This window comes from Pseudophryne corroboree, chromosome 3, assembly GCF_028390025.1.
Source record: "Pseudophryne corroboree isolate aPseCor3 chromosome 3, aPseCor3.hap2, whole genome shotgun sequence".
Taxonomy (NCBI): Eukaryota; Metazoa; Chordata; class Amphibia; order Anura; family Myobatrachidae; genus Pseudophryne; species Pseudophryne corroboree.
Genome location: NC_086446.1, coordinates 544,286,273 through 544,309,850, shown reverse-complemented (window position 1 = coordinate 544,309,850; position 23,578 = coordinate 544,286,273). Strand labels below are relative to the sequence as shown.

Below are 23,578 nucleotides of genomic sequence, written 5' to 3'. Positions count from 1 at the left end.
TTGTAGGGGACTTTGGCTGCGCCAGTGGTCTGCCGACGCGGAATCCAGGAGAGGTGTGGAGACCCTACCCTACACAGGTCAGGCTCTCTTTGGGGAAGCGTTGGATGCGTGGATCTCCACGGCTACAGCGGGTAAGTCTCACCTTTTCTTCCCTCAGCTGCACCTGCTACGATGAAACCTTTTTCTTCAGCTGCATCACAGTCCTTTTGGGTTGCTAAAACAAGAAAGACCAAGCCGTCCAACACCTTCTTTAGAGGAGGTCAACCAAAATCCAAAAAACCTGCTGCTGTGGGTTCCCAGGAACAGAAGCCTGCTTCAGGTACACCAAAGTCCTCAGCTTGACGGTGGACCGCGCAGCCAGGAGGTGGGGGGGTGGGGGCGAGACTCGGGCATTTCAGTCACGTCTGGGTGTCGTCTGGCCTGGATCCCTGGGTGCAAGATATTGTGTCCCAGGGCTACAGGCTGGAATTTCAAGATCTCCCTCCTCACCGGTTCTTCAAATCAGGCTTGCCAGCTTTGCTGGCAGACAGGGCTATCTTACAGGAAGCCATCCAGAGTTGGTGGAGGCACAGGTTATTGTACCAGTTCCTCCCCAGATGCAAAACAAAGGTCACTATTCAAACCTTTTCGTGTTACCGAAACCGAATGATTTGGTCAGGCCCATTCTGAACTTAAAATCGCTAAACCCCTTCCTGAGGGAGTTCAATTCAAAATGGAGTCTCTAAGGTCGGTGATATCACGTCTGGAGGAGTGGGAATTCCTGGTATCCCTGGGTATCAAGGATGCGTACCTCCACATTCCGATTTGGCCGCTGAATCAAGCTTATCTCCGATTCGCACTGTTGGACTGTCATTTTCAATTCCAAGACCTGCCATTCGGCCTCTCCACAGCACCGAGGGAATTCACCAAGGTGATGGCGGAAATGATGGTTCTCCTCCGCAGACGGGGTGAACATATTTCCATATCTGGACGATCTGGTGATAAAGGCATCGTCCAAGGAGAAGCTGTTGCAGTCCATAGTTCTTATGACCCAGCTACTCGGGGAACACGGTTGGATCCTGAATCTTCCAAAATCACTTTTGGAACAAACGAGGAGGTTGTCCTTTCTGGGGATGTTCCTCGTCACGGAAGTGCAGAGGGTGTTTCTTCCAGAGGAAAAAGCGTTGGTGATACAAACAATGGTCCGGGATGTCCTGAAGCCAGCCCGTGTGTCGGTTCATCAGTGCATTCTTCTTTTGGGGAAGATGGTCGCCTCTTACGAGGCTCTGCGGGAATGGAAGGTTTCATGCTCGGTCCTTCCAACTGGATCTCCTGAACAAGTGGTCGGGATCTCATCTACACATGCGCCAAAGAATACGTCTGTCGCCAAAGGCCAGGATTTCACTCCTCTGGTGACTGCAATTGCCTCACCTTCTGAAGGGCCTCAGTTTCGGGATTCAGGACTGGATCCTTCTAACCATGGATGCAAGTCTCCGGGGCTGGGACGCAGTCACTCAAGGGGAAACCTTCCAAGGAAGGTGGTCAATTCTGGAAGCTGGCCTACCGATAAACATTCTGGAACTAAGAGCCGTCTACAAGCGGCCCATCTTCTGAGAAATCGGGCCATTCAAGTGCAGACGGACAATGTAAGACAATGGCTTACATAAACCGACAGGGCGGAACGAAGAACAGAGCTGCAGTGTCAGAAGTAACAAGAATAATCCTCTGGGTAGAAAAACACACATTGGCGCTGTCAGCAATCTTCATTCCGGGAGTAGACAACTGGGAAGCGGACTTCCTCAGCAGACACGATCTCCATCCAGGGGGAGTGGGGTCTCCATCCGGAGGTGTTCAAGGAGATAACACATTTTTGGGGCGTACCCCAAATAGACATGATGGCCTCTCGTCTCAACAAGACGCTTCGGCGATATTGTTCCAGGTCGAGGGACCCGCAAGCAGTGGCGGTGGACGCCCTAGTGACTCCGTGGGTATTCTAGTCAGTGTACGTGTTTCCACCTATAGCTACCACTCATTCCCAGAGTGCTAAAGCTCATAAGGAGAACAAGGGTTCAAGCGATCCTCTTTGCTCCAGACTGGCCAAGGAGGGCTTGGTACGCGGATCTTCTGGATCTACTGCTAGAAGAGCCGAGGCCTCTTCCTCTTCGGGAGGACCTGCTGCAGCAGGGGCCGTTCGCCTATCAAGACTTACCACGGCTACGTTTTACGGCATGGAGGTTGAACGCCAGATACTAGCTCGGAAGGGCATTCCGAACAAGGTTATTCCAACCCTGATACAGACTAGGAAAGGAGTAACGTCAAAGCATTACCATCGCATTTGGAAAAAGTATGTGTCTTGATGTGAATCCAAGAAGTTTCCTACAATGGAGTTTCAACTTGGACGGTTTCTCCTCTTCCTGCAAGCAGGTGTGGCTATGCGCCTGAGATTAGGATCCTAAAGGTCCAGATTTTGGCCCTATCCATTTTCTTCCAGAAACAGTTGGCTTCCCTCCTTGAGGTTCATACTTTTTTGAAGGGAGTTCTGCACATCCAACCTCCCTTTGTACCGCCTACAACGTCCTGGGATCTTAATGTGGTGTTGCAGTTCCTCCAGTCGGACTGGTTTGAGCCTCTACAGGAGGTTGAGGTCAAGTTTCTCACGTGGAAGGCTTTCACTTTGTTGGCTTTAGCTCTGCTAGACGTGTGTCGGAGTTGGGGGCTTTGTCATGTAAAAGCCCATACTTGATCTTCCATGAAGATAGAGCTGAGCTCCGGACACGTCCGCAGTTACTTCCGAAGGTTGTGTCGTCATTTCATATCAACCAACCTATTGTGGTGCCAGTTGCGACTGACTCCTCAATTTCATTAAAGTCCTTAGATGTGGTAAGGGCTCTAAAAATCTATGTGAGGAGGACTGCTCGTCACAGGAAATCGGACTCTCTGTCTGCCCTGTATGATCCCAAGAAAATTGGGTGTCCTGCTTCTAAGCAAACGATTTCTAGCTGGATCAGGTTCACTATCCAGCATGCGTATTCTACGGCAGGATTGCCGTGTCCTACGTCTGTTAAGGCCCACTCTACTCGTAAGGTGGGTTCTTCCTGGGTGGCTGCCCGGGGTGTCTTGGCTTTACAGCTCTGCCGAGCGGCTACTTTGTCGGGGTCGAACGTGTTTGCAAAGTTCTACAAGTTTCGATACTTTGGCCTCTGAGGACCTTAAGTTTGGTCAATCAGTTCTGCAGGAGCCTCTGCGCTCTCCCTCCTGTTCTAGGAGCTTTGGTACATCCCCATGGTACTGTGGACCCCAGCATCCTCTAGGACGTAAGAGAAAATAGGATTTTAATTACCTACCGGTAAATCCTTTTCTCGTAGTCCGTAGAGGATGCTGGGCGCCCGCCCAGCGCTTCGTTTTCCTGCAGTGGTTATCTGGTTAGGTACAACTTTGGTTTTTAGTTACGTACTGCATTGTTACTTGGTAAGTAATGTTTCAGCGGTTGCTGAGTTTCAAGCTGGTTAGCTTGTTTTGCCTTGTGTGTGAGCTGGTGTGAATCTCGCCACTATCTGTGTGAAATCCTTCTCTCGAAGATGTCCGTCTCCTCGGGCACAGTTTCTAGACTGAGTATGGTAGGAGGGGCATAGAGGGAGGAGCCAGCCCACACTCTAACTCCTAAAGTGCCAATGGCTCCTAGTGGACCCGTATATACCCCATGGTAATAATGTGGACCCAAGCATCCTCTACGGACTACGAGAAAAGGATTTACCGGTAGGTAATTAAAATCCTATTTTCATGGCTGTATGCTGGATTTTATGCACTTGTTAGGCAATGGACTAACTAGAAGGGTGTCCGCGTACTTTTGAGAATGTAGTGCATATTTTTTACTGTGGATGAGTTCAGATGCATTCAACGTTTTGTATGTACCATGATCAGTTGTTTATCACTGTTACATATGCTAGGGTTTGTGCATATGGCTGCAGTATACCTCCTTTATGCTCCATTTGAGCTGAGTTTTCTGCATCTTGGACAGATGATAATATTGGGATCTGTACACACTGACAATTAGATTAACAACAAAATGAGCCAAAAAAAAAGTGTCATTTATTATTACAGCCATTCAAATTGCAGTTAACACAGCTAGATAAATACATTTAACCATTTAAAGTCTCTTTCACTCAATTGCACATAAAACCGATATCTGAACATATGATTAAACCTTTCTTCACTGTGGTTATGGCTTCTGCTATGACCTCCTTTGTACGCACGCTGGTAGCCATTCCCTGAGCATTAGTAGGAGGGTGAACAGCCCATGTAGTGGCAGAAGTATGCTCTCTGTGTTCCTCAGAAATATTCTGACATTGGATCTGATGCAGAGTTGTACACAAACCCGACGGGTTACATACAACTCTGATGTTGATTTGGGCATGTGCAGATGCCGCACTGCGCATGTATAGACCTTTGTATGTGCGATCACATGAGATGCCCCCAATGCGTAGCATGACTGAAATGCGGCGGCCGTTTGGTGGTAATGGGGACAGTTTTGTAGGTGTGCAGAGGGCAGGATCTGTATTCCGATAGGGCTTTTACCCAGCCTTTTGATATCAACATGACATTTCCCAAAACAACGTGTTCCGTATCCTGTAAAATCAAATATGTTTTTATTATAAGCAGCTAATAAGATACATTAATTTTGATTACAGGAAATGATCTCTAAATTGCTACATTTGCACCTGGGAGAAGACAAAGCCAAAAGTAAGTGCTGGGGTACAACCACACAGGACCAGTGGCCATATAAACAGCTTAATTTGCAGTATATATATGTGTGTGTATATATATATATATATATATATATATATATATATATATTTGTTCTATACATAGTTGAATGTGCTGACAACAAAATCACACAAAAATTATCAATGGAAATCAAATTTATTAACCCATGAAGGTCTAGATTTGGAGTCACACTCAAAATTAAAGTGGAAAAACACACTACAGGCTGATCCAACTTTGATGTAATGTCCTTAAAACAAGTCAAAATGAGGCTCAGTAGTGTGTGTGGCCTCCACGTGCCTGTATGACCTCCCTACAATGCCTGGGCATGCTCCTGATGAGGTGGCGGATGGTCTCCTGAGGGATCTCCTCCCAGACCTGGACTAAAGCATCTGCCAACTCCTGGACAGTCTGTGGTGCAATGTGGCTTTGGTGGATGGAGCGAGACATGATGTCCCAGATGTGCTCAATTGGATTCAGGTCTGGGGAACAAGTGGGCCAGTCCATAACATCAATGCCTTCATCTTGCAGGAACTGCTGACACACTCCAGCCACATGAGGTCTAGCATTGTCTTGCATTAGGAGGAACCCAGGGCCAACCGCACCAGCATATGGTCTCACAAGGGGTCTGTGGATCTCATCTCGGTACCTAATGGTAGTCAGGCTACCTCTGGCGAGCACATGGAGGGCTGTGCGGCCCCCCAAAGAAATGCCACCCCACACCATTACTGACCCACTGCCAAACCAGTCATGCTGGAGGATGTTGCAGGCAGCAGAACGTTCTCCTTGGCGTCTCCAGACTCTGTCACGTCTGTCACATTTGCTGAGTGAGAACCTGCTTTCATCTGTGAAGAGCACAGGGCGCCAGTGGCGAATTTGCCAATCTTGGTGTTCTCTGGCAAATGCCAAACGTCCTGCACGGTGTTGGGCTGTAAGCACAACCCCCACCTGTGGACGTCGGGCCCTCATACCACCCTCATGGAGTCTGTTTCTGATCGTTTGAGTAGACACATGCACATTTGTGGCTTGCTGGAGGTCATTTTGCAGGGCTCTGGCAGTGCTTCTCCTGTTCCTCCTTGCACAAAGGCGGAGGTAGCGGTCCTGCTGCTGGGTTGTTGACCTCCTACGGCCTCCTCCACGTCTCCTGATGTACTGGCCTCTCTCCTGGTAGCGCCTCCATGCTCTGGACACTACGCTTACAGACACCGTAAACCTTATTGCCACAGCTCACATTGATGTGCCATCCTGGATGAGCTGCACTACCTGAGCCACTTGTGTGGGTTGTAAGGAGGTCATACAGGCACGTGGAGGCCACACACACACTACTGAGCCTCATTTTGACTTGTTTTAAGGACATTACATCAAAGTTGGATCAGCCTGTAGTGTGTTTTTCCACTTTAATTTTGAGTGTGACTCCAAATCCAGACCTCCATGGGTTAATAAATTTGATTTCCATTGATAATTTGTGTGTGATTTTGTTGTCAGCACATTCAACTATGTAAAGAACAAAGTATTTAATAAGAATATTTCATTCATTCAGATTTAGGATGTGTTTAGTGTTCCCTTTATTTTTTTGAGCAGTGTATATATGTATGTATGTGTATATGTGTGTGTGTGTGTGTGTGTGTGTGTGTGTATATATATATATATATATATATATATATATATATGTATGTGTATGTGTGTATATATATATATATATATATGTATGTGTATATATATATATATACACACACACACACACACACACACACACACACACACGAGACATGCAGCGGCACTCAGAGACTCATCTCAAGCAGATCAAGTGCAACTGTGTGTAATTCATCATGGAATCAGATGACCAACGTTTCGGGGCCATGGCGCCCCTTTGACAAAGGGGCACCACAGCCCCGAAACGTTGGTCACTTGATCTGCTTGAGATGAGTCTCTGAGTGCCGCTGCATGTCTCTGCTGGTTGTTTGTGTGTGTGTGTGTGTGTGTGTGTGTGTGTGTGTGTGTGTGTATGTATGTATGTGTGTGTGTGTGTGTGTGTGTGTGTATATATATATATATATAAGTCCAGCACTCCATGGGTTAATAAAAAGTATGCTCCGGTGCCCTGCTCATACAAATGAATGTAAAGCAACAAATCAAGCTGACACTCTTAAGATACACGCAGACACAGTTTAGTTGTCAACGTTTCAGGGCTTTTGCCCTTTTATCAAGACCAACTGTAAGAAAGCAATAATAAAACATTTATACTTTACCAACACCGCGTGCAAATTCCTCCCGCGGCACCCGCAGAGACCCGATGACGTCATAGGCGCTCGCCAGCGCCTGCGACCCGGCATCAGAGGGGGGCGTGGGGTAACAACAGTAGTGTCCCATCATATAATATAATTTCTGCTGCGGGGTACACTGGGCTCCACAAGGATAGACATTGGGGTGTAGAGTAGGATCTTGATCCGAAGCACCAATAGGCTCAAAAGCTTTGCCCTTCTTCCCAAGATGCATAGCGCCGCCTCCTATATCACCCCGCCTCCGTGCACAGGAGCTTAGTTTGTAGTTGGTGCTTGCAGTGCAAGCATGTAACAGGAAGAGCTGCTCACAGCAGCTCTATAAAAGCTTTTTCTGAGGAAAAAAGAAGACTACAAGGGCTGCAGCAGAGGCACAGATTGTTCTGGATGTCAGTAGACATTGCCTGCTGCAGCTCCATCTCTCCCCCAGCGGCGCTGTACACTCCCGAGCCCTGGTTGCCGGGTACCTACAGCAGGAGGCTCCGGTTTTCTTCCAAGTTAGTCACACACGGCTGGGGCTCTCCGGGATCGCGTGGCCGCACTTCGGGAGGAGGTAAGAGCGGGACCCGCACTTTATCGCGATCCGGCGCGGCTGGTGGACACTGTGGCAGTACAGGCAATCCCACTAGATCACCAGGGCATGGGTGCAGGTCAGGTTTTCTCTCTAAACCTTTCTTTTACAAGTAGCCCGCAGTACCCGGTGGTTTTGCCAGCAGAGGGGATAAGGCTTAGACCTGAAGCCCCTCCCCCAGCCCCAGGGTGCCATTTTCTGCAAATGTTCCCGCCCTGGAGCTGCATATCTGTCTCTCTCTCACTAACTGGCAGTGTCTGCGGCGCCATTATCCCTCAGCTCACTGTTCCTGGGAATGCTTGGGCAAATCCTCCTATGTAAAGCCGCCTGGTTGTCATGCTGTGACTTTACAAGACACTTAAGTATCCTACCTGCCTTTTTTAGTCAGTGTTAGTTAAGAAAGAATGCACTTAGTCAGGGTTTCCTAGTACAATTACCCTGTGATATACATCCAGTTCTTACTGTGTACTGTTATATCTATTGTTATATAGCTGTGTAAGCTAGTCCAGTGCAGTATTATTGTTAGTAATAACCTCTGCATTGTACAGACTGTGACTATTTGTGTGTGCATTTAATAGCTGAGTGGTGTCCATTTCGTGTCTTTCACTCAACCTGCTATCCCTATATTCTATAACCTGAGGGGGCTTGGTGCGTCAGGTTTTATCTAATATAGGATTTTCACAAAGATATACTGTATTACGTATTTTTCTCTGTGATTTAGTCACCATATCTCTTTTTTTCTCTGCTGGTGCTGACTACACTGCGCAGGGGTTTGGGCTAGAGGTATTGTGCTGCTGACAAATTGTACTGTGTTACCTGATACTGCAAGTTATATCATGTCTGCTTCTGAGGGTAACGGTTCTGGGGCTGAACACACTGCCGGTGTTGCTGAAGCCGCAGATACCTATGAGGAGAATATAGCAGCTTTGGGCTCTGGTTCTGGGGGCTCCTTGCCCCCCAGTGGGACGGTGGCAACGGGGGCAAATAATGACCCGCCGTGGGCCGCTTTTTCCATGCTTCTGCATAAGCTAGTTAATAAACTAACACCCCCTATAGGACCCCCAATGCCGGTGCAACCGTTGGTGGTCCCTGCAGCTAACCCGCCGTGGGCGGACGATTTATCTGCTCAAATAAAGAAGTTGAACCAGTCCCTGACTACTAAAAAGTCTGACCATTGCTCGCCTACGTCCAAGGGGTCCACTAAGCGAGCGCTTGTCTCCTCACAATCCACTGCTGTCACTGACACCTCGTCGGATGAAGACGGCACTTACACTGACCCCACAGGTTCTGACTCAGATACGGCTGATGGGGAGGGTGGTTCACATGTGGATGTTCCTGATCTTTTGGAAGCTATTAAGTTAATTTTACAGATTACGAATGATCCCGAGCCATCCGTTCTTCCTAAGAAACCAGATAGGTTCAAGCGTCAGAAGGTGATTAAACAAGTTTTCTCTGACGTCCTAGTGGATGCTGGGACTCCGTCAGGACCATGGGGAATAGCGGCTCCGCAGGAGACAGGGCACAAAATTTAAAAGTTTGACCACTAGGTGGTGTGTACTGGCTCCTCCCCCTATGACCCTCCTCCAAGCCTCAGTTAGGTTTTTGTGCCCGTCCGAGCAGGGTGCAATCTAGGTGGCTCTCCTAAAGAGCTGCTTAGAAAAAGTTTGTTAGGTTTTTTATTTTCAGTGAGTCCTGCTGGCAACAGGCTCACTGCAACGAGGGACTTAGGGGAGAAGAAGTGAACTCACCTGCGTGCAGGATGGATTTGCTTCTTAGGCTACTGGACACTAGCTCCAGAGGGACGATCACAGGTACAGCCTGGATGGGTCACCGGAGCCGCGCCGCCGACCCCCTTGCAGATGCCGAATAGAGAAGAGGTCCAGAAACCGGCGGCAGAAGACGTCTCAGTCTTCATGAGGTAGCGCACAGCACTGCAGCTGTGCGCCATTGCTCTCCGCACACTTCACACCAGCGGTCACTGAGGGTGCAGGGCGCTGGGGGGGGCGCCCTGGGCAGCAATGTAATATACCTATTCTGGCTAAAATATATCACATATAGCCCCTGGGGCTATATGGATGTATTTAACCCCTGCCAGGTTCCAAAAAAACCGGGAGAAGAAGCCCGCCGAAAAGGGGGCGGGGCCTATTCTCCTCAGCACACAGCGCCATTTTCCTGCCCAGCTCCGCTGCGAGGAAGGCTCCCAGGACACTCCCCTGCACTGCACTACAGAAACAGGGTAAAAACAGAGAGGGGGGGCACTTATTGGCGATATTTATAATATTTGAGCTGCTATAAAGGGAACACACTTATTAAGGTTGTCCCTATATATATTTATAGCGCTTGGGTGTGTGCTGGCAAACTCTCCCTCTGTCTCCCCAAAGGGCTAGTGGGGTCCAGTCTTCTATCAGAGCATTCCCTGTGTGTCTGCTGTGTGTCGGTACGTGTGTGTCGACATGTATGAGGACGATGTTGGCGTGGAGGCGGAGCAATTGCCTGTAATGGTGATGTCACCCCCTAGGGAGTCGACACCAGAATGGATGGCTTTGTTTATGGAATTACGGGAAAGTGTCAGCACGCTACAAAAGTCGGTTGACGACATGAGACAGCCGGCAAACCAGTTAGTACCTGTCCAGGCGTCTCAGACACCGTCAGGGGCTGTAAAACGCCCTTTACCTCAGTCGGTCGACACAGACCCAGACACTGACACTGAATCCAGTGTCGACGGTGAAGAAACAAACGTATTTTCCAGTAGGGCCACACGTTATATGATCACGGCAATGAAGGAGGCTTTGCATATCTCTGATACTGCAAGTACCACAAAAAGGGGTATTATGTGGGGTGTGAAAAAACTACCGATAGTTTTTCCTGAATCAGAGGAACTGAATGAAGTGTGTGATGAAGCGTGGGTTACCCCAGATAGAAAACTGCTAATTTCAAAGAAGTTATTGGCATTATACCCTTTCCCGCCAGAGGTTAGGGCGCGCTGGGAAACACCTCCTAGGGTGGATAAGGCGCTCACACGCTTATCAAAGCAAGTGGCGTTACCGTCTCCTGATACGGCCGCCCTCAAGGATCCAGCTGATAGGAGGCTGGAGAATACATTAAAAAGTATATACACACATACGGGTGTTATACTGAGACCAGCAATCGCCTCAGCCTGGATGTGCAGTGCTGGCGTGGCTTGGTCGGAGTCACTGTCTGCAAATATTGATACCCTGGATAGGGACAGTATTTTACTGACTATAGAGCAGTTAAAGGATGCATTTCTTTATATGCGAGATGCACAGAGAGATATTTGCACTCTGGCATCAAGAGTAAGTGCGATGTCCATATCTGCCAGAAGAAGTTTATGGACGCGCCAGTGGTCAGGTGATGCGGATTCCAAACGACATATGGAAGTATTGCCGTATAAGGGGGAGGAATTATTTGGGGTCGGTCTATCGGATCTGGTGGCCACGGCAACGGCCGGAAAATCCACCTTTTTACCCCAGGTTACCTCCCAGCAGAAAAAGCCGCAGGCTTTTCAGCCGCAGTCCTTTCGTTCCTATAAGAACAAACGAGCAAAAGGACATTCCTATTTGCCCCGAGGCAAAGGAAAGGGTAAGAGACTGCAACAAGCAGCTCCTTCCCAGGAGCAGAAGCCCTCCCCGGCTTCTACAAAGGCGTCAGCATGACGCTGGGACCTTACAAGCAGACTCAGGGGCGGTGGGGGGTCGCCTCAAACATTTCAGCGCACAGTGGGCTCACTCGCAGGTGGACCCCTGGATCCTCCAGGTAGTATCTCAGGGTTACAGGTTGGAATTCGAGAAGTCCCCTCCTCGCCGTTTCCTAAAGTCTGCTTTGCCAACGTCTCCCTCCGACAGGGCGACGGTATTGGAGGCCATTCACAAGCTGTATTCTCAGCAGGTGATAGTCAAGGTACCCCTCCTACAACAGGGACAGGGGTATTACTCCACGCTATTTGTGGTACCGAAGCCGGACGACTCGGTAAGACCGATTCTAAATCTAAAATCTCTGAACCTGTACATACAAAAATTCAAGTTCAAGATGGAGTCACTCAGAGCAGTGATAGCGAATCTGGAAGAAGGGGATTTTATGGTGTCCTTGGACATCAAGGATGCTTACCTTCATGTTCCAATTTGTCCTTCACACCAAGGGTACCTCAGGTTCGTGGTCCAAAACTGTCATTATCAGTTTCAGACGCTGCCGTTTGGATTGTCCACGGCACCCCGGGTCTTTACCAAGGTAATGGCCGAAATGATGATCCTTCTTCGAAGAGAAGGCGTCTTAATTATCCCTTACTTGGACGATCTCCTGATAAGGGCAAGATCCAGAGAACAGCTGGAGGTCGGAGTAGCACTAACCCAAGTAGTGCTCCAACAACACGGGTGGATTCTGAATTTTCCAAAATCCCAACTGATCCCGACGACACGTCTGTTGTTCCTAGGGATGATTCTGGACACTGTTCAGAAAAAGGTATTTCTTCCGGAGGAGAAAGCCAGGGAGTTATCCGATCTAGTCAGGAACCTCCTAAAACCAGGAAAAGTATCTGTGCATCAATGCACAAGAGTCCTGGGAAAAATGGTAGCTTCTTACGAAGCGATTCCATTCGGCAGATTCCATGCACGAACTTTTCAGTGGGATCTGCTGGACAAATGGTCCGGATCGCATCTGCAGATGCATCAGCGGATAAAATTGTCCACAAGGACAAGAGTGTCTCTGCTATGGTGGTTGCAGAGTGCTCATCTGTTAGAGGGCCGCAGATTCGGCATACAGAACTGGGTCCTAGTGACCACGGATGCCAGCCTGAGAGGCTGGGGAGCGGTCACACAGGGAAGAAACTTCCAGGGCGTGTGGTCAAGCCTGGAGACGTCTCTTCACATAAATATACTGGAGCTAAGAGCAATCTACAATGCTCTAAGCCTGGCAAAACCTCTGCTTCAGGGTCAGCCGGTGTTGATTCAGTCGGACAACATCACGGCAGTCGCCCACGTAAACAGACAGGGCGGCACAAGAAGCAGGAGGGCAATGGCAGAAGCTGCAAGGATTCTCCGCTGGGCAGAAAATCATGTGTTAGCACTGTCAGCTGTGTTCATCCCGGGAGTGGACAACTGGGAAGCAGACTTCCTCAGCAGACACGATCTGCACCCGGGAGAGTGGGGACTTCATCCAGAAGTCTTCCACATGATTGTGGTCCATTGGGAAAGACCAATGGTGGACATGATGGCGTCCCGCCTCAACAAAAAACTGGACAGGTATTGCGCCAGGTCAAGAGACCCTCAGGCAATAGCTGTAGACGCTCTGGTAACACCATGGGTGTACCAGTCAGTGTATGTGTTTCCTCCTCTGCCTCTCATACCAAAAGTACTGAGAATTATACGGCAAAGGGGAGTAAGAACGATACTCGTGGCTCCGGATTGGCCAAGAAGAACTTGGTACCCGGAACTTCAGGAGATGCTCACGGAAGATCCGTGGCCTCTACCTCTAAGACGGGACCTGCTTCAGCAGGGACCGTGTCTATTCCAAGACTTACCGCGGCTGCGTTTGACGGCATGGCGGTTGAACGCCGAATCCTAAGGGAAAAAGGCATTCCGGAAGAGGTCATCCCTACCCTGGTAAAAGCCAGGAAGGAGGTGACTGCACAACATTATCACCGCATTTGGAGAAAATATGTTGCGTGGTGTGAGGCCAGGAAGGCCCCGACGGAGGAATTTCAACTGGGTCGATTCCTACATTTCCTGCAAACAGGATTGTCTATGGGCCTCAAATTAGGGTCCATTAAGGTTCAAATTTCGGCCCTGTCGATTTTCTTCCAGAAAGAATTGGCTTCAGTTCCTGAAGTCCAGACTTTTGTAAAAGGAGTACTACATATACAGCCCCCGGTTGTGCCCCCAGTGGCACCGTGGGATCTTAATGTAGTTTTGGATTTTCTCAAATCCCATTGGTTTGAGCCACTCAAATCGGTGGATTTTAAATATCTTACATGGAAAGTAACCATGCTACTGGCCCTGGCTTCAGCCAGGAGAGTGTCAGAATTGGCGGCTTTATCGTATAAAAGCCCATATCTGATTTTCCATTCGGACAGGGCAAAACTGCGGACGCGTCCTCACTTTCTGCCTAAGGTGGTTTCAGCGTTTCACCTGAACCAGCCTATTGTGGTGCCTGCGGCTACTAGCGATTTGGAGGATTCCAAGTTGCTGGACGTTGTCAGAGCATTGAAAATATATATTTCAAGGACGGCTGGAGTCAGAAAATCTGACTCGCTGTTTATACTGTATGCACCCAACAAGCTGGGTGCTCCTGCTTCTAAGCAGACGATTGCTCGTTGGATTTGTAGCACAATTCAACTTGCACATTCTGTGGCAGGCCTGCCACAGCCTAAATCTGTCAAGACCCATTCCACAAGGAAGGTGGGCTCATCTTGGGCGGCTGCCCGAGGGGTCTCGGCATTACAACTCTGCGGAGCAGCTACGTGGTCAGGGGAGAACACGTTTGTAAAATTCTACAAATTTGATACCCTGGCTAAGGAGGACCTGGAGTTCTCTCATTCGGTGCTGCAGAGGCATCCGCACTCTCCCGCCCGTTTGGGAGCTTTGGTATAATCCCCATGGTCCTGACGGAGTCCCAGCATCCACTAGGACGTCAGAGAAAATAAGATTTTACTTACCGATAAATCTATTTCTCGTAGTCCGTAGTGGATGCTGGGCGCCCATCCCAAGTGCGGATTGTCTGCAATACTTGTACATAGTTATTGTTACAAAAAAATCGGGTTGTTATTGTTGTGAGCCGTCTGTTCAGAGGTTCCTACGTTTGTCATACTGTTAACTGGGTTCAGATCACAAGTTATACGGTGTGATTGGTGTGGCTGGTATGAGTCTTACCCGGGATTCAAAATCCTTCCTTATTGTGTACGCTCGTCCGGGCACAGTATCCTAACTGAGGCTTGGAGGAGGGTCATAGGGGGAGGAGCCAGTACACACCACCTAGTGGTCAAACTTTTAAATTTTGTGCCCTGTCTCCTGCGGAGCCGCTATTCCCCATGGTCCTGACGGAGTCCCAGCATCCACTACGGACTATGAGAAATAGATTTATCGGTAAGTAAAATCTTATTTTACCTCACTCTGACCACCTAATTGATATACGTCAGGAACCCTGGGAAAACCCGGGTACGAAGTTTGTGCCACAAAAGAAGATGCTGGCTCGCTATCCCCTCGCGCCGGAGCTGTCTAAGAATTGGGAAATGCCTCCTCCAGTGGACTCGCAAGTGGCTAGGATGGTGGTTTCCTCAGCTCTACCGGTCACCACCGTCACGTCTCTAAAAGAGCCTACGGATAAACGTGTGGAGGGTTGTCTGAAAGCGATTTACACCCTCACGGGTGCTGCACAAAGGCCCACTATTGCAGCTACTTGGGCTGCAGAGGCCATTGAAGCATGGGCCTTGGAGTTAGATGCTGAAATCTCATCTGACCATGCTAGACAATGCTTGTCTTATATTGTCACAGCTTCTCGTTATATTAAAGAGGCGGCTTCTGATGCCGGTATCCTGGCAGCCAAGGCCTCTACTAAGTCAGTCCTGGCTCGCTGGATATTGTGGCTGAGATCCTGGTCTGTGGATCTGGACTCTAGAAAAACCCTGGAGGTACTCCCTTTTAAGGGAGATATTCTGTTTGGGGAGGATTTAAATAAGATTGTGGCTGACTTGTGTCGAAGGCTAAAGGTACTTCCTTTCGCCCCTTTCGTCCTTCAGGTAAAGCAAAAGGTCAGGCGTACAACAATCAGGCCCACACTTCCAAACCTGGTAAGCCCAAGCCCAAAAGAGCCTGGGCGGCCCGTCAGCCAGCTTCCAAAACAGATATGCCCGCCGCATGATGGGGCGGGCCTCCCTTTGGGGGTTCCCAGGAGGGTGGGAGGCCGGCTTCTAGGGTATACCCAGGAATGGTTGAAGACCACTTCAGATGCCTGGGTACGGGAAGTCATCACGCAAGGTTACGCCATAGCCTTCAAAACCGACCCCCTCATCGATTTTGCCAGACAGATGTCCCGTTGGACAAGACAAAGGCAAACAATCTACATTCAGTGGTACAGACCCTCCTGGATACAGGAGTCGTAGTACAGGTGCCTCTTGCGCAGAGGGGCCGGGGGTACTATTCTCCTCTTTTTCTAGTCCCGAAACCGAATGGGTCCTCCCGGCCCATTCTCAACCTCAAGGCATTGAACAGGTTTGTGAAGGTTTCCAGGTTCTGGATGGAAACCCTTCGCTCTATAGTTCTGGCCTTGGAATCTGGGGACTTCATGGTCTCCCTGGATATACAGGCTGCTTACCTGCATATTCCTATAGCAGTGTCTTATCAGCAATACCTGAGATTTGCGATTGGCAATTGCTATTACCAGTTTCGGGCGTTACCTTTTGGTTTAACAACGGCTCCGCGAGTCTTTACAAAAGTCATGGCGGTGATGACGGTGGTACTCCGCCGTCAAGGGGTCAGGATACTGCCATATTTGGACGACTTGTTAATCCTGGCAAATTCCTCAGAACTTCTCCTGCGTCATCTAGATGTGAAGGTCCGGTTTCTGCAAGCCCACGGGTGGCTCAACAACTGGAAGAAGTCATCCCTGATCCCTGCTCAGAGCATGGTGCATCTGGGAGCACTATTGGACACTCACAACCAGCGGTTGTTCCTGTCTCAGGAGAAAGTCCTGAAGCTTCAGGACTGGATTCGTTGCTTCCTATCTCGTCCGCAAGTGTCGATACATTTGGCGATGCAGGTGCTGGGCCTCATGGTGTCAGCATTCGACATGGTGGAGTACGCTCAATTTCACTCTCGCCCTCTCCAGAGGCTGATTCTAGCCAAATGGGACGGCCTGCCTCACCGGATCAGGTCTCAAATGATCTCATTGACTCCGGAGGTCCGTCTGTCGCTGCTCTGGTGGCTCCGGGATCAACAACTGTGCATGGGCCGTCCATTCTTGATATCCGACTGGGTCCTGTTGACGACAGATGCCAGTCTAAGAGGTTGGGGCGCGGTGCTGGAGCAACACTCCCTTCAGGGACGGTGGACCAAGGAGGAGTCCCTCCTCTCGATCAATATTCTGGAGTTGCGGGCGGTCTTGAATGCCTTGAACCTAGCTCAGCATTTAATTCAGAACCGTCCTGTTCAAGTACAGTCGGACAATGCCACCACAGTGGCTTACATAAATCATCAAGGCGGCACTCGAAGCCGCCTAGCAATGAAGGAAGTCTCACGGATTCTACAGTGGGCAGAACGCCATCTACCGGCCATATCGGCAATATTCATTCCAGGAGTCCTGAATTGGGAAGCGGACTTTCTCAGTCGTCAGGACGTGCATGCCGGCGAGTGGGGCCTCCATCCAGAAGTGTTTCAACTCCTAGTGGAAAGGTGGGGCCTTCCAGACGTAGATCTGATGGCGTCTCGACACAATCACAAGGTTCCGGTCTTCGGAGCAAGGACAAGGGATCCTCAAGCAGCATTCGTGGATGCGCTGGCGGTACCGTGGAGGTTTTCGGCTGCCGTACGTGTTCCCTCCGGTGTCACTCCTGCCCAGGGTAATTCGGAAGTTCAAGCAAGAAAAAGGAATTCTGCTTCTCATAGCTCCAGCTAGACGGCACTGGTTCTCAGACCTGCAAGGCCTATCGTCAGAGCGTCCAATTCTACTTCCACAACGCCCAAACCTCCTCGTTCAGGGCCCCTGTGTCTACCAGGACCTAGCCCGGCTGTCTTTGACGGCGTGGCTCTTGAAGCTTCCGTCTTAAGGGCTAAAGGGTTTTCTGAGGCGGTCATTCAAACTATGTTGCGGGCCCGGAAACTGGTTTCGGCTCGGATTTACTATAGGGTCTGGCATTCTTACTTTGTTTGGTGCGCATCTAACGATTATGACGCTTCCAAGTTTAGTATAGCCAAGTTGTTGGCTTTTCTTCAGCAGGGCCTGGACTTAGGCCTGCGTCTGGCCTCCCTCAAGGTTCAAATATCTGCCTTGTCTGTGTTTTTTCAGAGAAAATTGTGACTTTACCTGATGTGCATACCTTTACTCAGGGTGTGTTGCGTATCCAACCTCCCTATGTCCCGCCTGTGGCTCCTTGGGACTTGTAGGTGGTTTTGGAGGCGTTACAAGAGTCTCCGTTTGAACCTCTTAGTTCAGCTGATCTTAAGTGGCTTTCCCTTAAGGTGGTGTTTCTGCTGGCTATTGCTTCAGCTAGAAGAGTGTCGATTTGGGTGCCTTGTCTTGTAGTTCCCCATATCTGATATTTCACCGTGACCGGGCGGTTCTTAGGACTCGTCCCGTTTATTTGCCTAAGGTGACTTCTTCGTTCCACCTTACCCAGGAGATTGTGGTTCCACCACTTGTTTCTCCTGATCTGTCTCCCGAAGAGCGGTCTTTGGATGTAGTACGGGCTCTCCGTATCTATGTGAAGAGAACTGCTTCTGTTAGGAAATCTGATTCTCTCTTTATTCTGTTTGGATTTCACAAACGGGGCTGGCCTGCTCACAAGCAGACTTTGGCCAGATGGATTAGAATGGTGATTGCACATGCTTATGTGAGGGCTGGTCTGTCAGCTCCTGCTCACATTACGGCCCATTCTAATTGGTCTGTTGGATCTTCTTGGGCGGCCCGCCGTGGTGCGTCCCTTGAACAATTGTGCATGGCGGCTACGTGGTCCTCAGTGAACACATTCATTAGGTTCTATGCCTTCGATACCGCCGCTTCCCAGGATGCTTCCTTTGGACGCCGGGTTCTTGTGCCCGCTACTGTGCGTCCCCTCCCATAAGGAACTGCTTTAGGACATCCCCAATGTCTATCCTTGTGGAGCCCAGTGTACCCCGCAGCAGAAAAGGAGTTTTATGGTAAGAACTTACCTTTGTTAAAACTCTTTCTGCGAGGTACACTGGGCTCCACAAGGCGCCCACCCTGACGCACTTAGCTTCTTTGGGTTGGTATGGCATTAGCCGCTGACACTTCTCCTGTCGGGAGAGTGTGGTGTTTGTGGCAACTGGCAGTTGTCGTCTCTTTTACTTGCTACTGCATTGGGCTGGTTAACAAAACTGAGCTCCTGTGCACGGAGGCGGGGTGATATAGGAGGCGGCGCTATGCATCTTGGGAAGAATGTCAAAGCTTTTGAGCCTGTTAGTGCTTCGGATCAAGATTCTACTCTACAACCCAATGTCTATCCTTGTGGAGCCCAGTGTACCTCGCAGAAAGAGTTTTAACAAAGGTAAGTTCTTACCATAAAACTCGTTATTTCTCATACGTCCTAGAGGATGCTGGGGATGCTTCAAGAACCATGGGGTATAGACTGGATCCGCAGGAGACATGGGCACTTTAAGACTTTAAAAAGGGTGTGAACTGGCTCCTCCCTCTATGCCCCTCCTCCAGACTCCAGTTAGATTCTGTGCCCAGTGAGACTGGATGCACACTGAGGAGCTCTCCAGAGTTTCTCAGAAAAAAGACTATGTTAGGTTTATAATTTTCAGGGAGACCTGCTGGCAACAGGCTCCCTGCATCAAGGGACTGAGGGGAGAGAAGCAGACCTACTTCTGTGAGTTTCAAGGCTCTGCTTCTTAGGCTACTGGACACCATTAGCTCCAGAGGGTCTGATCGCTAGGTACGCCTAGATTCTCGTTCCCGGAGCCGCGCCGTCAACCCCCTTGCAGAGCCAGAAGTCAGAAGCCGGGTGAGTAGAAGAAGATCAGAAGACTTCAGTGACGGCAGAAGGTTTCAGTGACTGATTTTGAGGTACCGCGCAGTGCTCCCACATACAAAATGGCACTGCAGGGCGCAGGGGGGGCGCCCTGGGCAGCATAAAACCTCAATAGCAACTGACATAAGAGTATACAGTGCCTGGGCACTAAATACAGACCCCTGCCAGTATAAAAATAAGCGGGACTGAAGCGCGCCATTAAGGGGACGTGGCTTAGCCCTCATAGCTCTGACCAGCGCCATTTTCTCTGACGTCCTAAGTGGATGCTGGGACTCCGTAAGGACCATGGGGAATAGCGGCTCCGCAGGAGACTGGGCACAACTATAAAGAAAGCTTTAGGTCTAACTGGTGTGCACTGGCTCCTCCCACTATGACCCTCCTCCAGACTTCAGTTAGAATCTTGTGCCCGGCTGAGCTGGATGCACACTAGGGGCTCTCCTGAGCTCCTAGAAAGAAAGTATATTTTAGTTTTCTCTAACGTCCTAGTGGATGCTGGGACTCCGTCAGGACCATGGGGAATAGCGGGCTCCGCAGGAGACAGGGCACATCTAAAAAAGCTTTTAGGTCACATGGTGCGTACTGGCTCCTCCCCCTATGACCCTCCTCCAAGCCTCAGTTAGGTTTTTGTGCCCGTCCGAGAGGGTGCAATCTAGGTGGCTCTCCTAAAGAGCTGTTTAGAAAAGTTTTTTTTAGGTTTCAATCTCAGTGATTCCTGCTGGCAACAGGATCACTGCATCGAGGGACTTAGGGGAGAGATTTCCAACTCACCTGCGTGCAGGATGGATTGGAGTCTTAGGCTACTGGACACTTAGCTCCAGAGGGAGTCGGAACACAGGTCAGCCTGGGGTTCGTCCCGGAGCCGCGCCGCCGATCCCCCTTACAGACGCTGAAGAGACAGCAGAACGGAGGTCCGGAAAGCAGGCGGCAGAAGACTCCTCAGTCTTCTTGAAGGTAGCGCACAGCACGGCAGCTGTGCGCCATTGTTGTCACACGGCTCACTGACTCAGTCACGGAGGGTGCAGGGCGCTGCTGGGGGCGCCCTGGGCAGCAATATAATTACCTTTAGTGGCAAAATAAATACATCACATATAGCCATTAAGGCTATATGTATGTATTTTAACCCAGGCCAGTTTCTTAAAAACCGGGGAAAAGCCCGCCGAAAAAGGGGCGGAGCTTATTCTCCTCAGCACTCAGCGCCATTTTCCTGCTCAGCTCCGCTGGTGAGGAAGGCTCCCAGGTCTCTCCCCTGCACTGCACTACAGAAACAGGGTAACAAAGAGAAGGGGGGCATAAATTGGCGATATTTATATATTAAGAGCGCATATATAGTAAACAACACCTTCTAGGGTTGTTTATATACATTTATAGCGCTTTTGGTGTGTGCTGGAAAACTCTCCCTCTGTCTCCCCAAAGGGCTAGGGGGTCCTGTCTTCGATTAGAGCATTCCCTGTGTGGCTGCTGTGTGTCGGTACGTGTGTGTCGACATGTATGAGGACGATGTTGGTGTGGAGGCAGAGCAATTGCCGATGATGGTAATGTCACCCCCTAGGGAGTCGACACCGGAATGGATGGCTTTAGTTATGGAATTACGTGATAATGTCAGCACATTACAAAAGTCAGTTGACGAAATAAGACGCCCGGCAAACCAGTTAGTACCGGTTCAGGCGTCTCAGACACCGTCAGGGGCTGTAAAACGTCCTTTACCTCAGTCAGTCGACACGGGTACCGACACAGATGAATCTAGTGTCGACGGTGAAGAAACAAACGTATTTTCCAATAGGGCCACACGTTATATGATCACGGCAATGAAGGAGGCTTTGCAGATCTCTGATACTGCTGGTACCTCAAAAAGGGGTATTATGTGGGGGGTGAAAAAACTACCTGTATTTTTTCCAGAATCAGAGGAATTGAATGACGTGTGTGATGAAGCGTGGGTTAACCCCGATAGAAAACTGCTAATTTCCAAGAAGTTATTGGCATTATACCCTTTCCCACCAGAGGTTAGGGCGCGCTGGGAAACACCCCCTAGGGTGGATAAGGCGCTCACACGTTTATCAAAGCAAGTGGCGTTGCCGTCTCCTGATACGGCCGCCCTCAAGGATCCAGCAGATAGGAGGCTGGAAACTACACTGAAGAGTATATACACACATACTGGTGTTATACTGCGACCGGCAATAGCCTCAGCCTGGATGTGCAGTGCTGGGGTAGTGTGGTTGGATTCTCTGACTGAAAATATTGATACCCTGGATAGGGACAGTATTTTATTGACTCTAGAGCAATTAAAGGATGCTTTCCTTTATATGCGAGATGCTCAGAGGGATGTTTGTACTCTAGCATCAAGAGTAAGCGCGATGTCCATATCTGCCAAAAGAAGTTTATGGACGCGACAGTGGTCAGGTGATGCGGATTCCAAGAGGCATATGGAAGTATTGCCATATAAAGGAGAGGAATTGTTTGGGGTCGGTCTTTCGGACCTGGTGGCCACGGCAACTGCCGGCAAATCCACTTTTTTACCTCAGACCCCCTCCCAACAGAAAAAGACACCGTCTTTTCAGCCGCAGTCCTTTCGCTCCTATAAAAAGCGACCAAAAGGACAGTCTTATCTGCCGCGAGGCAGAGGAAAGGGTAAGAAAGGGCAGCAAGCAGCCCCTGCCCAGGAACAGAAGCCCGCCCCGGCTTCTACAAAGCCATCAGCATGACGCTGGGGCTTTACAAGCGGACTCAGGAACGGTGGGGGGTCGACTCAAGATTTTCAGCAATCAATGGGTTCACTCACAAGTGGACCCGTGGGTCCTGCAGATAGTATCTCAGGGTTACATGCTGGAGTTCGAAAGGTCTCCCCCTCGCCGGTTCCTAAAGTCTGCTTTACCAACGTCTCCCTCAGAAAGGACGTCGGTTTTGGAAGCCATTCACAAGCTGTATTCTCAGCAGGTGATAGTCAAGGTACCCCTCCTACAACAGGGAAAGGGTATTATTCCACACTATTTGTGGTACCGAAACCGGACGGTTCGGTAAGGCCTATTCTAAATCTGAAATCCTTGAACCTGTACATAAAGAAATTCAAGTTCAAGATGGAGTCACTCAGAGCAGTGATAGCGAATCTGGAAGAAGGAGACTTCATGGTGTCCTTGGACATAAAAGATGCTTATCTACATGTCCCGATTTACCCCTCACACCAAGGGTATCTCAGGTTCGTGATACAGGACTGTCATTATCAGTTTCAAACGCTGCCGTTTGGGTTGTCCACGGCCCCTCGGGTCTTTACCAAGGTAATGACCGAAATGATGGTTCTTCTACGAAGAAAAGGCGTATTAATTATCCCTTACTTGGACGATCTCCTGATAAGGGCAAAGTCCAGAGAACAGCTGGAAGTCGGTGTAGCGCTAACACAAGTAGTACTTCAGCAACACGGGTGGATTCTAAATCTTCCAAAATCTCAATTGACCCCGACAACACATCTGCTGTTCCTAAGCATGATTCTGGACACGGTTCAGAAAAAGGTATTTCTCCCGGAAGAGAAAGCAAGGGAGTTATCCGAACTTGTCAAGAACCTCCTAAAACCAGGAACTGTGTCAGTACATCAATGCACAAGAGTCCTGGGAAAGATGGTGGCTTCGTACGAAGCGATTCCATTCGGCAGATTCCATGCACGAACATTTCAGTGGGATCTGCTGGACAAATGGTCCGGATCGCATCTGCACATGCATCAGCGGATAACACTGTCACCGAGAACAAGGTTGTCTCTCCTGTGGTGGTTGCAGACTGCCCATCTGTTAGTGGGCCGCAGATTCGGCATACAGGACTGGGTCCTGGTGACTACGGATGCCAGCCTACGAGGTTGGGGAGCAGTCACAAAGGGAAGAAACTTCCAGGGCGTGTGGTCAAACCTGGAGACGTCTCTTCACATAAATATACTGGAGCTAAGAGCGATCTACAATGCTCTAAGCCTGGCAAAATCGCTGCTTCAGGGTCAGCCGGTGTTGATCCAGTCCGACAACATCACGGCAGTCGCCCACGTAAACCGACAAGGCGGCACGAGAAGCAGGAGTGCAATGGCAGAAGCTGCAAGGATTCTGCGCTGGGCGGAGAATCATGTCGTAGCACTGTCAGCAGTGTTCATCCCGGGAGTGGACAACTGGGAAGCAGATTTCCTCAGCAGACACGACCTTCACCCGGGAGAGTGGGGACTTCATCCAGAAGTTTTCCACATGATTGTGAACCGTTGGGAAAAACCAAAGGTGGACATGATGGCGTCTCACCTCAACAAAAAAT

The 23,578-nt window shown here is 49.7% G+C and overlaps 1 protein-coding gene across 2 annotated transcripts in view; it reads left to right on the top strand.

Moving 5' to 3' along the window:
- Positions 1-23,578, top strand: part of CENPX (centromere protein X) — a 154,670-nt gene that overhangs the window by 67,724 nt on the left and 63,368 nt on the right. For both annotated transcript variants that reach the window (XM_063961230.1, XM_063961229.1), the window contains exon 2: positions 4,668-4,719. In XM_063961230.1, the coding sequence (XP_063817300.1) occupies positions 4,668-4,719 (52 nt within the window). The remainder of the gene's footprint in view (positions 1-4,667; positions 4,720-23,578) is intronic.